Here is a 15,754-nt window from a genome sequence, read left to right as displayed (position 1 = left end):
GAGGTTTAGACCCACTGACAAAAGATACATATTCTTTGATCTGCAGTGTTCTTTTACATTCTAGCACTTAGAACGCTGTACTTACACCATTTAGAGGTTAGTGTTAACAATATTTTATGATTATAGTTCCACATATTGGTTTCAGGTTTACTATACTCCAGATAGTTTTTTTTCCCTCCAGATAGTTTTTTTTTACCTCTAGTAGGTTCTATTTACTTCCTTTTACCATTTTTAGCATTTTGACCCAGTTTCACACAGTACAAATATACTCTAACATTTGCAGTCAGCATCATGACAACAAGTCCTATGCAAACTGTCTCTCTCAATGTCAATGGTTTTACTAATTACATTAAAAGGAAGAAAATTATTTCCTATTTAGCCTCCAAACATACTGACATTGCTCTCATCCAGGAGACTCATCCATCTGATATAGAATCAGAAAAATTAAAACGAGATTGGGTAGGCCAGATTCTTTACAGCTGCAAATCCCCTTCTTACATATCAGGAGATGCTACATCCTACACTACTACTAGGAAAAGTGGTGGAGCCATTCTAATACGGAAAACACTGCAATGCCAGATACTACAGTCATGGTCAGATGAGGATAGTAGATTTGTTTTAGCCAAGCTTAAAGTTGGTAATAATATATTAGGAGTGGGTTCCGTTTATGCCCCTGTTAGGACTAAAGCCCCCTTTTTCCTTCCTCTAAATAGAATTCTAACAGAAATTCTATTTCCAGAATAGTTTTGGGAGGCGATTAGAATCTTGCGCCAGATGTGATCTTGGACAGAACAGGTCCCCTGGACACAACTCATGGTAGAGATAGAACCATAGTGGGAGACATCAGAGAATATCATGGTTTGATTGATATCTGGCGTTTAATACATCCATCAGATAAGGAGTTTACATTTCACTCGACAGTCCATGATTCCCATTCTAGAATAGATTACTTCCTTATTCACATTCTATTACACCACAAGTACTAGATTGTGATATTTTAGAAATTGCACTGTCAGATCACGCTCCTATGAGTCTCCAGCTTAATTGGGGTCTGAAACGCCCTTGTAGGAAACCATGGCGATTAAACATATCTCGCTACAAACTACCGGCAGAAAAGTCACAATTACAATCACATTTGACCACTTATATGAAAGATAACAAAGGCTCAGTTCTTTCTCCACAAATCTTATGGGCAGCCGCAAAAGACACTATTAGTGGGCAAAGTATGAGGGATTCTGCCATAACAAATAAACACAGAATAGAACAACAGGCTATTTTGGAAAATGATATCAAAACACTGACACATACCCATTTTAGTAATACAACTGAAACTTCCAGATGCAGATTGGAAAAAGCTAAGATGGAACTTAATATACTATATACTTCCAAAGCAGAATATATGCTATATAGGCTTAAGGCTCGCAATTACGAACAAGGAGAAAAAGCAGGCCGTTTACTAGCGGCACGATTAAAACAGCGAGAAGCTATGACAGCTATTCCAGCTATATATAACCCTGAGGGTAAACTGATAAATGAGACTAAAGCAATAGCTAATATTTTTGCAGATTATTATACCAAGTTATATAGTTCAGAGGTTGATGATGACCTTCTCAAAGAACAGGAATTCTTTGATAAAAAATAACACTCCCTGTATAAATGAACAGGACCGGCTCATACTGGCGGGCGAAATAACAAAGGATGAAATTGCGCAAGCAATCTCCAGTCTCCCATACAATAAAGCACCGGGAGAAGATGGTTTTCCTGGGGAATTTTACTGTTGGGTAAAACCAGAAGCAATACATACCCTTTATGAGGTTATCTCTAAACTCATACATAACTCTCAAGTTGGATTCATGCTAGACAGGAACTCTTGGAGCCATCTCCACACTTTGGCTCACATGCTTTGGTTTTCCAAGGATGCTGGAGAAGACAGAGTAGCATTATCCTTAGATGCCGAGAAGGCCTTTGACCGCATTGATTGGAGCTGTATGGGATTAGGTAATGATTTTATCTCTAAGGTTAAATGGTTATACGAGACACCATTTGCACAAGTGAATTGTGGGGGTTTCCTTTCAAAAACCTTTTTAGTGCAAAGAGGTACCCGCAAGGGTTGTCCTTTATTGCCCCTCTTATTTCTTCTTCCACTTGAACCACTGGCTGCAGCAATAAGACACTGTTCACAAATACTGTAGTAGGCATTTCCACACCAGCAGGCATCTCAAAACTACTTCTATACGCAGCTGACATATTACTCACACTTACTGATCTACCTACTTCACTCTCGGCACTCATGTCTACTATTTCTCGCTTCTCAAACATTTCTGGATACAAAGTCAATTGGAATAAGAGTGAAGCTCTCCCATTGTCCCGGGGTACAACAAAAGCAGCTATCTTAGGCTACAATTTTCAATGGAAAGCGGATTGCCTGAAGTATTGAGGTAATTATATCAACACAGGTTTAGAACATATGATTCAAGATTACTTAGATCCACTCATTGCTAAAACGAAGTCAGAATATGAAAAATGGTCCCATCTTAACCTGTCCTTTTGGGGTAGAGTCCAGGCAGTGAAAGTGATTATTGTGCCTTGTTTCACTTATATTTTAGTTATGTTACCTTTGACAGTTAAAATATCAATATTGCAAGACATTGACAAAGGTATTAAAACCTTTATTTGGGGATCTCTAAGACCTAGACTCAAAATCTCCATACTGATTGCTCACAGGCAATCTGGTGGCCTTAATTTACCATGCATTGAACATTACTATGCAGCCCTCCATTTATCTCAATTGGTTTATCTTTGGACAAGACAGGATGACACCCCACTATGGGTTCTTATTGAAAGGCAATCTTTACAGGCATCTTCAGGTTTGCAAATGTTTTACACTCATAAACTGCCTGCTTTACAAACTTCTAACCCTATTATTCAGTCTATGCTTAAAATTTGGATACATGCCCACAAACTCTTTAAGAGTAATCCAAGGTTACTTAATAAGGTTCCCATGTGCCATAACGCTGATATTAGAATAGAGAAACAAACAATTTCCTGGGATACATGGGAGACAGCAGGTATTCTAATGCTGGATCATTTATTCACTTTAGAAGGCGAGCTTAAAACCTTTACAATGCTTCAGATAGAATTTCAACTCCCTAGCTCTCAAAAGGGGAAATACTTACAATTGAAACAAGCTCTACTTAGTAGACTAGGACCATTTCTGTGGATACCTGAGGATTCCACAGTCTTACAATACTTAAAAGCTTGGGGGAAATTGAAAGGAGCGGTCTCTGGATTTTATAATCTCATTGTGCATAAACTACACTCATCATTATTAGCACAACTCCACGTCATATGGCAAGGGTTACTTAATGTAACGTAGTCCAATAAGGTCTGGACGGATGTTGTTATGAACATGGATAAAGGAATCAGAGAGGCAAGAATGAAATGTACTCTTTTCAAAATTCTTCATAATTGGTACTAGTCACCACAAAAACTCAAGGCAGCAGGTTTACTACACCATTCTACCTGTTGGGGGTGCCCTCATGAGGAGTGTGATATCCTACACATTTTATTTTGATGTCCAGTTTTGACGGAATACTGGTCTTCCATAACTTCCTCTCTACACAGAGCTATACATGTGCCCATTCCTTTAACAGAAAAATTAGTTATATTACATGATGTTACTGATCTCCCACATCTAACAGCCCATATAAGACGATTGATGGCTATTGCACTCACTGTAGCAAAAATGTGTATAATACGACATTGGAGAACACCACAACGTCCTACACATGATGAATGGCTTATTAAAATGTATAACATGGCATCATATGAAAAGCTGATTTACAGATTTCAAGATAATGTTGGGATTTTCATCCAAATTTGGGTACCCTTTCTAGCTAATACATATTCTTTTAATACTTAAATGTTTTCTCCTTGTTTGTCTCCTATCCTTATTAAGACATTTTTATTATTGTTTTGAGTCATGCTGTTATTATTAAGACAATTGACACTTCACCCATTAACACTGTTATTTTAAGTAGGACTTACTGCTCACCAATTCAACACTGTTGAATTGGCAGGGATATCTCCATTTGAAATGCTATCTATGTGGAGTTGTATGATATTACTATCTTGACTATCTTCTAACAACCTATAATATATGGTGTACTACATATTGCATAATTATTTCTTTCCAGATTTACTTTTGTAGGTCTACTTCTAAAAGTTAATGCACAGATGGATGCCTTCTGCATAATCTCATATTGCATTTGTTGATTTTTGTGTTTTTTTCATAATATTTTTCATATGTGGACATAATTTGATTTATTGTTTCTCTTCTTAACACAATGTTTATTTATTGACATGTACTTCTCAATAAACAAATTAAAAAAAAAAGAATAGAGAGGGAGATGTTGTGGCCAAAAGGCTGGAAGCACACTAAAGAGACAAGGGGAAGCAGGGATAGATGTTACTGCAGAGACCAAGGGCTCAATTCACACAACAGCTTCAGGTGCCTCTGGGGAGACTGATGACTGGGTGTTAAGTGGAGGGGTGGGAGATGCCTGTGGGTGATACCAACGTGTCTATGTGCTGCCTTTGGTTAGGTTGCACTATACCATACCATATACATACATCTTTGGGGCACACTGGAAGGACAGGAGATGCTGAGGGCACAGAGCTTCGCTGCACCGAAGGAAGGAAGGGTGATGCAGGAGGCTGGTTACACAAAAGACACTGAGGGCTAATTGTAACTTACAATATACTCAGTGTCACTCCTTGTGGTTATTTTGTTGTGTGGTCTCCTGAGGAACCAAAAAGGTACATGGGGGAGTGAGAAATCTTGATGAATGTGTGACTACAGGTTCTACTCCCTCTGAGCTACCATGCTGTAAGGAAATCCCACACAACAAAATAAGTGACACAGAGCAAACAGTAAGATACGATTGGTTAAAAAAACTCCGCACGTCTTAGGGCACATGCATCACTGGGCTGACGAAAGCCACATTGACCCAGGGCACGCGTAGCAGAAATGGCTAAAACCTGTAGACAATAATCTAGAATGCAAAAGACCACTAATGTCTCACAACTACAGTTACTCCTGTAAAAATTTACCTCAAGAGGTCGGCAAACCTGAGGCAATTTTAAAAACACTTTTTTGCACTTTCAAAACACTACCCCTCCCGCTGTAACTCAGGGTTGTAGCACATCCAGAGGCATAAGGTGTCTCGGGTGGGAACCCTATGATTAAGCACGCCACCAACTAATATTGGTGGGTGAGGGTTCTTTTAACAACCCTTAGGGTTTCCCCAGAGTAGAGAAAGGGACATCTCTATAGGCCTGTTGACTGTGTCAGCAAACTACCTCTATGTGCTTGATGAAAGGTGTTGGAAATTGGGTCTCTAGTTGGCTGAGGTATACACTTTGTCCAAGTAGGGACCACAATCCTAGTTAGGGTAAGTCAGTTACACTCCCCAAATTAACCTGTGCTCACTCTCTGGTACCTTGTCACAGAGCAGTCAGGCTTAAAGGCAATGTGTACCACAGTAAAAGACACTACAAGACTCCACGGGACATTAGAAAAATAGGTACTAAAAATGAGAACAAAACAACAAAAATCCATTCAGTAGAAGTCAAGATATGAATTTTAAAAGATTAAATGTGAAATATTTATCTCCAAAATGTCAAGGACACAAAAGCAATATGATGCCATCAAGGTAGTTAAAGAGGAGTAATGGTTGACGTTTTGGTCTCAGAGTGGCCAACTGGTCCATGAGACCATCATCAGGACTCAGTGTTGAGGACAAACTTAAATGGACATGAAAAATAATTAAACCAATGCACCACTGTAAAATTAAAACAGAAGTGAACCACTTAAAAATTCCTAACTCCAGTTCTACTGATTAGATGTAATTTATTTTGAAGCCATTTTATTTATCACGTTTTTCTCTATTTTTCTAAATTGGTGTGAGATCTTTCTAGTGTTGTTTTTTCACATTATTATTGTTAGTGTACTGCATAAATAGTGTACAGATTGCCTCTAAGTTAAGCCTGGCTGCTTTTGAGCCAAGCAACCAGAGGGTTAAGCACAGGTTAATTTAGCAACTTTTGTGGTTCACCCTGATGCAAAATGTTGTTATTGCTTGAGTAGGGATTTCACCCCTCCAATCAATAACCCAGTTCTTTACAGAGGCTGTCCTAGGTGAGGGGAAATCCCTCACGAGCCAACTGCAAACACGCTTTAGGGAGAAGCACATAACTTCTGCCAAGTAAAATTCTGTAAGGAGGTATCAAAGGCCCTCTTTCTGAAGTGTTTCTTAAAAGTTATTTTCCTGTTGATCACATAAGGGCTGGTGACAGTTGTGCTGTCAGTCTAGACCTAAAATCAACAGTGTGCCACACTGCTCATTTCTTACAAACACTGCACTTGCAAACAGGGACTTTACACCAGTTTTCATATGTACCAATATGTATGTATTGGCTAGGACTTTGCTATTAGTGAGCTAAATGCGGACTTTCAGGACACAGGGCAAATATAGCTATTCAATTCATGCTTAATATGCAATGAAAAATGAAGTAAGAAACACATCAAGACCAATAGAGTCTGTGTTCCAAGAAGTAACAACTCTTGCTCACTCACGGAGACATATCAAATGTTGTGTTTGCTGCTGTTACTTTGATTTCCTTGGACTGTTGATTTACTTTCTACATGTACCTGATTATGATGGCTATTCCTTCCTTCAGTTGCAGTGAATAATCTATTGACAGCAAAGATCTTTCTTTCGTAGCTTACATCTCTGTTCTCCTTCGAGCTTCACATACTGCTGAGTGCATGACAGCTGTGGGAGTGGCAGGGAGATGAAGCGCTTTATCAATGAGTTTGGTTAGTCAACTTATTAGATGACCCTCCTTCATCTCAAGCTTCATAACTCACTTTATTGTACAAATCTACAGATGATGGAAAATAGGTCGTAAGAAGATAAAAATAGGCATTTGACAGGGGCTGCACTTTGTTTGTGGTAAGGATCCTGTTTTTGCCCAGTTCACTCTTCATGTAATATTTCCTCAATTTCTGATTGTCCTTTGGCTGTCAAATAGAAATGGAAATTGCTCTAGAGTTGCTTATCTTCCAGTTCAGAGGGGACTTGGCATTGTCATTCAAGCTGGATCATCCTTTTTGGGTTGGTGCCAGACTGATGTGGGTATGGTTGGTCCTTTTGTGTGTTAACATAGATGAACTAAAAACAACAGACTGGATTGTGTCCCAAAATACCAGTGGCTCAGGTTAGTTAAAGCATTCCACTCATAGCTTTTTTTCTATCTTGGAAATCAACCAATGGCCCCTATCTTTGTATCTCTTAAATCCTCAAAATGTAGAAAACAGGATATCTGATCAAATGTTAAGTTTTGGTCTACAGCGGGTTCAACAATGCTTTGGCGGTGTCAAGCATTTACTGTCGAGCCTACCACGAGTTATACAACTTTTGGACAGATGCCTTTCGCAGACTGGAGTGGAGCAGATCAGTGAATCGCAGATTTTTCCTTCCTTCAATCGTGCAATACATGGGGGTTTCCCAGCAACAACACTTAAATATGGAGTCCATATTTAAATGACACAAAGTTTCCGCTATAACCAGGCAAGAGAAGTAGACAAAAAAGTAATGACTGAATGCTTGAATTAATCTCAGCAACTGGTAATTATTGGGCTGCATCCAAGTCCATCGTTATTTTCCACACCATGCCACCTCAGTTTGGCAGGAGATCCTCAAACATTGAAAACGTGTAAATAAATTAAGTGTGGACAATTGGCTGGACGACTTGGAAAGTATGAAGCAAAGGAGAGAGAAGCATTTAAATTGGGGGGGGGTCATTTTTAATTTGAGAATGATTATGTGCTAATGATGCTTTAATGTAAAAATACAATGTAAAAATATAAACTAAACTAAGCCAAACTTAAAAATAATTTTATAATAACTTGTGATTCCAATGTACATTTTTCATCCCACAGGCTACTGATGAATAATTTTATGGCATGCGTTAATGGAAGCGACCAGGGAATGCTGCAAAACTGCTTCAGAGTTCATACATCACTGCTTTGTGTAATTGTCAACGTAAGAAATTAGCTCTGTGTTGTTAAGAATTAAAGGGACCCTTAGTACGGTTACATTTTGCATTGTGGTGATGCCGCATGGCAATTACACCAGAGGTTGTATTGGGAATACTGTCTAACATGAATGATCTGCCACATGTGTAGGAATGTATCATTGTAATGGGATTTCTATAGCATGCGGAATTAGAGAAAACAATGAAAGTTGTAGATTGGTTTTGGTTTGCGAGGCTGCTCCCGCGCTTTTCTTGTGTTCATTCTCAATGTCAGCCCAATGTCCGGCGGCGCAACTTGGGGAGCTGCAGATTTTCCGAACAAACCTTGTGGCATTTAATGGCAAAATACATACATGAGAAGCATAAAATGAGGGCGCTCAAGGGGCATTGGAAAAGGCGAGCAGTGTGGATTGTTAGGGGGTACTTAAAGCACATTATTTTGTAAAATAATCAACACTTTTTTAAACCTTCACAACAGAAAGGCGAGAAAGAGTGTGGTTTTGTTTATGTTTTTGTCTGTCTGTGCATGTAGAACTCGCAGGTGAAATCCGACAGACATCTCTCAATACCCAACTGAAAGCACCTGTTCCAAACTATTTACTAGAAAATACATTTATTTGTGGGTGTAATAACCTCGAAACACCCCCTGGAGCTATGCCCCTGCCTATGTCCCAGGTAAGGAGAGAAAGGGAGGGTCTGAAACTGCAACAGCACGTAGACCCATAGACTTGCCTGAAACTATTCCTGTTAAAATGAGTTTTGAATATTTACTTAAAAATATGCCACACACATTTAGGGTTTTTGTAATGGTGCATTCCTTCCTCCACATAGTCCTTTAAGGCACTGGTGTACAAAGAGTGTGACTATGTCCTCTGCTGTCTGGAGGTATTAGAAGCATCATGGTCCTACAATGCAATGGTTAATGTCGGTGTATATATTTTGGATTGTGTGAGTACTCTATGCGTGAGCGAGATGAAATAAAGCCCAAATACAAGCAATAACTGAAACGCCCTCCATACTAATCCAGTCAATTGACTTGGAAAGTTAAACGACACAGACTGTAATAGAGGACACTTTTGGGATCTTTTGAGCTTACTCTCAAGTGTTCTTCCCAGAAGTCAAGCAGAAGAGATCCGTCTTCAAGCATCTCTGGATATGTATGAAATCCTTTTCAAGCAAAGTGGATCCCCCTTCCTCAAATATTCTCTTCTACACATTTCTGGTTTTTATCAAAAGAAGTGCTGTAATCCTTCAGCATATTGGAATTTGAGTTTGCCAGTAATCTCAGACTCTGAGAGACCAGGCTGTCTCTCTAACTTCTTCAGCAAGCCTTAAAGGTCTGGCTTGTTAGTGGTTGGCAGACCTAATGCAATCAATCAACAGAAAACGAGCTTTAAAAAACAAAACTAAGAGGAGTGCTTTGGCTCCATCCTAATGTTAGTTGCCCTCCTTGGCTAAAGATTTTGAATGTAGAGGACAGGTCTGTTTCCGCTAAAAAAAAGAGGGCTTGTATTGCACGTTTTTGTGTTGTATTAACACAACATGACTAAGTTAGTTATGGTGACATATTCATTAATCAAGGTTTAGCCCTTATTTGAATATTATGAGACGTTACGACAAAGGCAGTAGGCTTGAATTATTTATCATGAAAAGCATACATGAAAGATTGTAGGCTTTTCAGCATCCATTGTTATTAAAATGTGTTGAAGCCTACAAAATCATATTGTGTTTCCAGGAATTGCAGATTAATGTACTAGGAATTAATTTTGTTGTTGGTTTTCAGTCTCTGACAAAACCTGTGGATAGAAGATCTGCACTTTGAAATTCCTTGTTAAGCCTTTTAGCAGGTGTGAATATTGTTTTGCTAACTGCCAGTTTGTGCATACTTGTAATCTTCGGACTGTATGCCTGGGGTTGTTATGGTTACAAATCAATGATAAAGGCTATAGGCCTGGTTGGTTCAGTGAGAAACGTTATGTTGAATGCCACAGGCGTACTATGAACAGTTGCAACAAAGTTAGTAAGCCTGACTAGATTTTGTGACAGCTAAATGGCCCTTCAGGGTGAATTGTCTTCAAACTTTGTTAAAAACTTTGGATAGATATTTTGTAAGATGAAATCTCACAGACTACCATAGTGGGTAAGACATTTGGTTTTGGTTAAGCTCTTTAAGAAACACTTGGAGTTCAAGATCTGCAGTGTGATGATCCTTCTTAAGCCTGTTTCAGATCAGTTATACATTGTTTTCCAACTGTTATTTTGCATATAATTTCAGATTTACAACTGTGTGCCAAATTATTGCTACGTTAAGTGCAATACATATGGACTCAGTTGGCTATAGCGATAAGCCAATGATGAAGGCTACAGGCTTGATTGGTTCATTGAGAAAGGTCAGATGACATAGGTCAGATCTTTTTATTATGTAAAGTTATGACAAATGTGGTAGGCCCGACTTACTTGTGAAATGCACTTATTAAAGCCAATAAGAGTTTGAGGGTGGATTGTTCTTACACTGTGTTGAAGCCTGGAGACTGATATTTTGTTAAATGGAATGTTACAGATTAATTTAGTAAGCAACACTTCTGAAGTTGGTTACCCTGGATGAACTCTTACAGATAGAAGATACACACCACGATAATCTTTGTTGGAACGCCGTAAGTGTTTGCCAACAGTTATTTTACACAAGTTTGTAATTTTTATGACTTTTTGCTTGCTGCTTGCCTTGAGGGAAAGTTTATGCTTTATTTATTAGGCCTGAGTGACAGCTCTAGTTCATCTTCACCACATGACAAGCGGGGACGTTCCATTCCAATATGGCCACTAATCTTCTGTGTTTTCTTTCTTCCCTTTTTTCTTTTAAAGACTGATAAACCCATTCCCGTTGGAACTGAAGTAAGCAGTTGCCATAGCTGAATTGCCATGGCTGAATGCTCACACTCCAGTGCACAGCGGTCCTGGAAAAAGCCAACCAGTGCATCTCTATCTGCTCTGTTTTCCCATGCCACAACGTGTCCATCTCAACAACACACCCATTAACCAAACATCTCTTTCTCATCGTCCACCAGAGACTGCACCATGACAAGAGCAGTGCTGCATTATGTGACTCCTCCTTCTGCTGAGAAAGTAGCAGGTAAGAGAAATGGTCCAGACAGTTAACTTTAGCTGGGCCTTCCCGATCACTGCTCCACAGTGCTTATGAAGGTGACACAAACTCAAGCTCTCTAAGGTTCCAAACAATGTTGCTCCCCTCTATTTTCCACCACAGCACAGTGTGTCATCTTTTGTGAGTATTATGATCAGCAGCATGATTCGCATCACTCTGAGTTGGTGTATGATTGTGAAAAGTGGCACACCACCCAATATTATTTCTCTTATGTGGCTTCAATTTCCCTTCACAGCCAAGCCCCACCTCAATACATTTCCTTTACAGTTGCCACCATGTCAGGATGAAGACCCAGTGCTTGTAACAAAGTTATGGGGCATTGGGACCGGATCTGATTTTAGACTCTTTTGAACTTCAAGAGAACCGATTGGCAAAGACAGTTCACTACTTTCTGGGCCATCTTTCCTCACTATGTCCTTACTTTGCACAAGATGCTGCTCCTTATCTGACCAAATGATGGAAATTCTCTTTTATTCTATTGACTCATTGTTAACTATAAACGTAACTGTAAATGTAACTTATCTATGACCTGTAGCACCTCACTGCCATGCCAGTCCAGAGCCCTGATGCAGCCCGCGCAACCTACATCAGTCCTGCTGCATCATGTCTGGCTGCCGAAGGAGTAAGACCCAGTCAGCTCTGCTAATACTTCACAATCCTGATCAGCCTCATCTCTTTCCATTCCAATGAAGCTCTGCTAATGCATTTCAATCCAGCCATTCTGCACTCCATGTCGCTCTTGTTCTTGGACCTTCCGTCCAGTATTTCCAACAGACTTCAATCCAAGCCAGCAGCACCACTTGTGTAGAACTGTGTCCTATAGAAGTCTGACTGTTTAAAGCTATAAAGTGTTTCAGTATGTCAATTGATAACAGTTCATATTGTATACTAATGCTAAAGGTGTTATATTGTTCAACCAAGAGATTCTTATTCTTTTCCGTCGACTGCCATTACATATCATTCTTTTTTCTGACTCCTATTCCCAAACAGGGCTCTTTCTGTACATTAAGATGACTCAGCCAGAACCTCAGACCTGCCTCTTTTGTAACCGAGTCTAAACCACAAACAGCAGGACCAATCATGAAGGATGAGGCTAGCTCACATAACCATTCATGTTTTCAGTATGATTGGAGAAGTAAGGATATCATCACAGCTTCTAAAGAAATAAGAATGTTTTTCACCTGCAATATCTGCATCAACATTACTGTATCCATGCACCATTGATCATCACTTTCTTGCAATTAGAATGCCCTTATCAGTACATTGAAAAGACTACTTACATCCAATCATCATCATGGCTACAGCAAATATCTTTTCTCCATCTGTCGTCGGAGCGATGTTGCCAAACCCAACGCTGGTGAGACTGGTCATTGTGAAGTACAAGGAGGATATGTACACAGAATCCTTGCTCGGACCGCCTTCCCATTTCCCTGACCCAGAAGAATTGAACCGATATGGAGTGCCAATGGATTCCCCCAACTGAAAGAGCCAGCTCTCATTCCTTATGGTATTGGTGTCTTCATTGATGACCTCATAGTCTCCGATGCTGTACCAGATGCAAGCCAGCCAATGAGCTGCCAGGCCAAACACACACACCAGCAGGACCAGAACCGCAGCGCCATATTCGATGTAATGATCCAGTTTCCTTGCAACACGTCCCAGGCGAAGAAGTCTCACTACTTTGAGGGAGCTGAACAAACTGCTGATTCCCTAGAACAGTCAGGAGTGAAAGTTTAGGATTCAGAACAACATAATTCTTTCTTTGCCAAATGTCAAAATAATCAATGTCGTAGTAAAACCTAAGCTGTCAACACACAAATTTCACATTCTTAATCTTAGTAAAATTTAGAGTCACATTCTGGGATACTATTCCATCCATGCAAATGTGTAAGATGCTGATAGATATTTTAAATCAGAAATGTATATGCTATATCTACAAACGGAGTTGTAAAAAAATTTGTTGCAGGCGCCTCAGAGCTGTATAACCAAGCATTATAGCTCTAACTACTCGCGTGTAGGGAGTACAGTGACATAAGTTGAAAAGAAAAGAAAAAAATGCATTGCTGGTCCAGGTGTATCACATCTGCAGAAAATACCCACCTTAAATTAACGTCTGTGAGCTAGGGTGACCACCCGTCGGTAATCTACACAGACAGACCGTAAAGTCCTTTAAAATTGACTTTTTGACCCAAATAAAATTTTTGTCCTGAATTTTGGCCTTTTATCCTGAATTTTTACCTGTTATCCTGAATTCATAAAACCACAGTCTAGAATTTGCCTCTGTCAGGTGGTCACCCTACTGTGAGCATATTCAAATGCACGTACATTTATTTAATTAAAAAAACACCAGCTGGTTTCTTTAAACAAAAATAAACCTCTCTAAAAGCAACCATCTCAAGAAGCGTTACTTGTACCTAGGCAGAATTGTAATGCTTTCCCTGCCATCCCGTGAGTTTCATAAAATCATAAATGAGAGGTTGGAGGAAAAAGTTAGTTAAGAAAGTGGAATAATAAACCACATTTTAACGCACTTTTCGATAGTTCAACTCCAGCCCTACGCATGTTAAACACAGATTTTCCACCATTTTTGCGCCAGTGCAGAATTGATTTAAATTTGAGTAAAAGCGCGCAGCCTGAAACACTTTTTCCTGGTGTTTCTCCATTTTAACTGCACAACAGCCATGCATAATTGATGGTGATCGTGTCTGTTACGAAGTTCTCTTGGCTTCCCATCGTGTAGCCCCCTTGTCTACCCACCCTGCGGTGCACTTGAAATACACCTTGATTTGCCACTTCACTTTGCCTTCGAAAATTATTTACGTCGACTCACACGACTAGTGTCCTACAGGTGTCTTTCCCTCGAACAATCTTTGCATTCATAAGACAAAGTATTAGTATAGGTTGTAGGGGTTGGGGGGAGGTTTAAATTAAAAAAAGAACCACTCCCTCAACCAGAGCAAGTAGTTCACCTTAAGTGTGTATTTTGAAAAGGGGAATGAATAACTCACCCATGAAATGGAGGAACCACTATGAGTCAGCAGCTCCATAATACTTCATTATGCACTTCGTGTAACGTGCAGCAGCCATGATCTCTCTCGTCTTTTTCTATGCTTGCCAGCTGCACCGTAAGCTACTACTTTATCATTAGGGCTACTGACCATCAATAGTTGACTGCACTCCTCCAGCTTTTTTTCATAAGGCTATGGCAGGCTCCACTTGCAGACTTCACAGAGTTTTGCCCACTTGGTGCGCAGTGTTCCAGCAAAACCCACCAACTTCCGAATGTCCAAGTTTTTCTTTTGCGCGGCTCGCCAATCTTAAGTTGATGAGCGAAAACTTGCATCCCCTCGCGTGATTTTCAGGCGCTATCACTCCTCCTAGGGAGATTTCTCAATACGGACAGTCACAGCAGGTTGCGACCGCTGACAGTGGCAAAGCTACCGCTCAAGCAGAAAATCTACTTGAGCATGAGAAAGAAGCAGCACCATCTGGCATGCCACAAGGTGATGTTCGTGCTGATTTTAAAGTGCAGAAGAAGCAACCAGTGTTAAAAATCAGCATGACTTGTCTTTGCGGAACTCTGCGGAATCTAGCGGAGTATGTATGGTACTCTGTGGAATCCTGCAGAGTGAAAAACCGCGAGTTCTGCCCAAACAAGGTCCAGGGCAGCATAGGTGAAATGGCCTCAAGATTGCTTCAGCAAATGTGTCTTGTGCAAGTGCAAATAAAGGCTAATTAACTTACTGACTCTTTGTATGCACATATGTGAATATATCACTTTGATCGGGAAAGTGATAGAAGGGCTGTGACCATAATTACAACTTATAAGCACTCAAAGACACTCTGGGGATTGAGATACCCGATGAACCAGTGGGGGTTTTGTTGGGGTGGTTTCTGGGAGGATAAGTAGACACATCAAAGAAGATACCAGTTCCTGTTAATGTTATGCTTTCAGCGACCGCACAATCCATTTTATTAAAATGGGCTTCAACTCATATTCCATGACTGGTGCCATTGGTTCTGGTTTATCTTGGGCATTGACAAAATTACCTACACAGCTAAATGGAAGGGATAAACCTTTTACAAGAAATGGTCATTGTTGTGTCACATATTATGAAAGAGGTTGTCACATGCCCTGGGTAAATGTAGTGCCACTGTACTAGGAACTTATAGTAAATTAAATTTGCCAATTGGATGGATGCCAATTTCACTATGTTTAATGAAGAAAGTACACACACTTGAGCAGCGGTAAAGTGCACAGAGTCCTAAAGGACAAAAAAAACGGGCTCAGAGGGTGGGTGGGTGAAAGCAAAAATTTGGGGAGGACCCTCTCCAAGAGGAAACCCTTTTTCCTAGTAAGGTTGGGGCTTTGGGATTCAATGGCTCTGGAAATTGACTAGAATGTGAATTGATAAATAGGTAGACATGCAAAGATCCCCTGTGGGTTAGGCCCCATAAACACTGTTAGGGTTTGAATAGGTAAAATGTGAA

At 39.9% G+C, this 15,754-nt stretch overlaps 1 protein-coding gene across 1 annotated transcript in view; it reads right to left on the bottom strand.

Annotated features, from left to right (window-relative positions):
- KCNH1 (potassium voltage-gated channel subfamily H member 1) overlaps positions 1-15,754 on the bottom strand; it is an 849,123-nt gene that overhangs the window by 357,901 nt on the left and 475,468 nt on the right. Inside the window, exon 7 of the mRNA XM_069236535.1 lies at positions 12,544-12,973. Within this exon, the coding sequence (XP_069092636.1) occupies positions 12,544-12,973 (430 nt within the window). The remainder of the gene's footprint in view (positions 1-12,543; positions 12,974-15,754) is intronic.

The sequence above is a fragment of the Pleurodeles waltl genome, chromosome 5 (genome assembly GCF_031143425.1).
Source record: "Pleurodeles waltl isolate 20211129_DDA chromosome 5, aPleWal1.hap1.20221129, whole genome shotgun sequence".
Taxonomy (NCBI): Eukaryota; Metazoa; Chordata; class Amphibia; order Caudata; family Salamandridae; genus Pleurodeles; species Pleurodeles waltl.
Note: the sequence above shows the minus strand (reverse complement) of the source record. Positions and strands in the feature narration are given on the sequence as shown.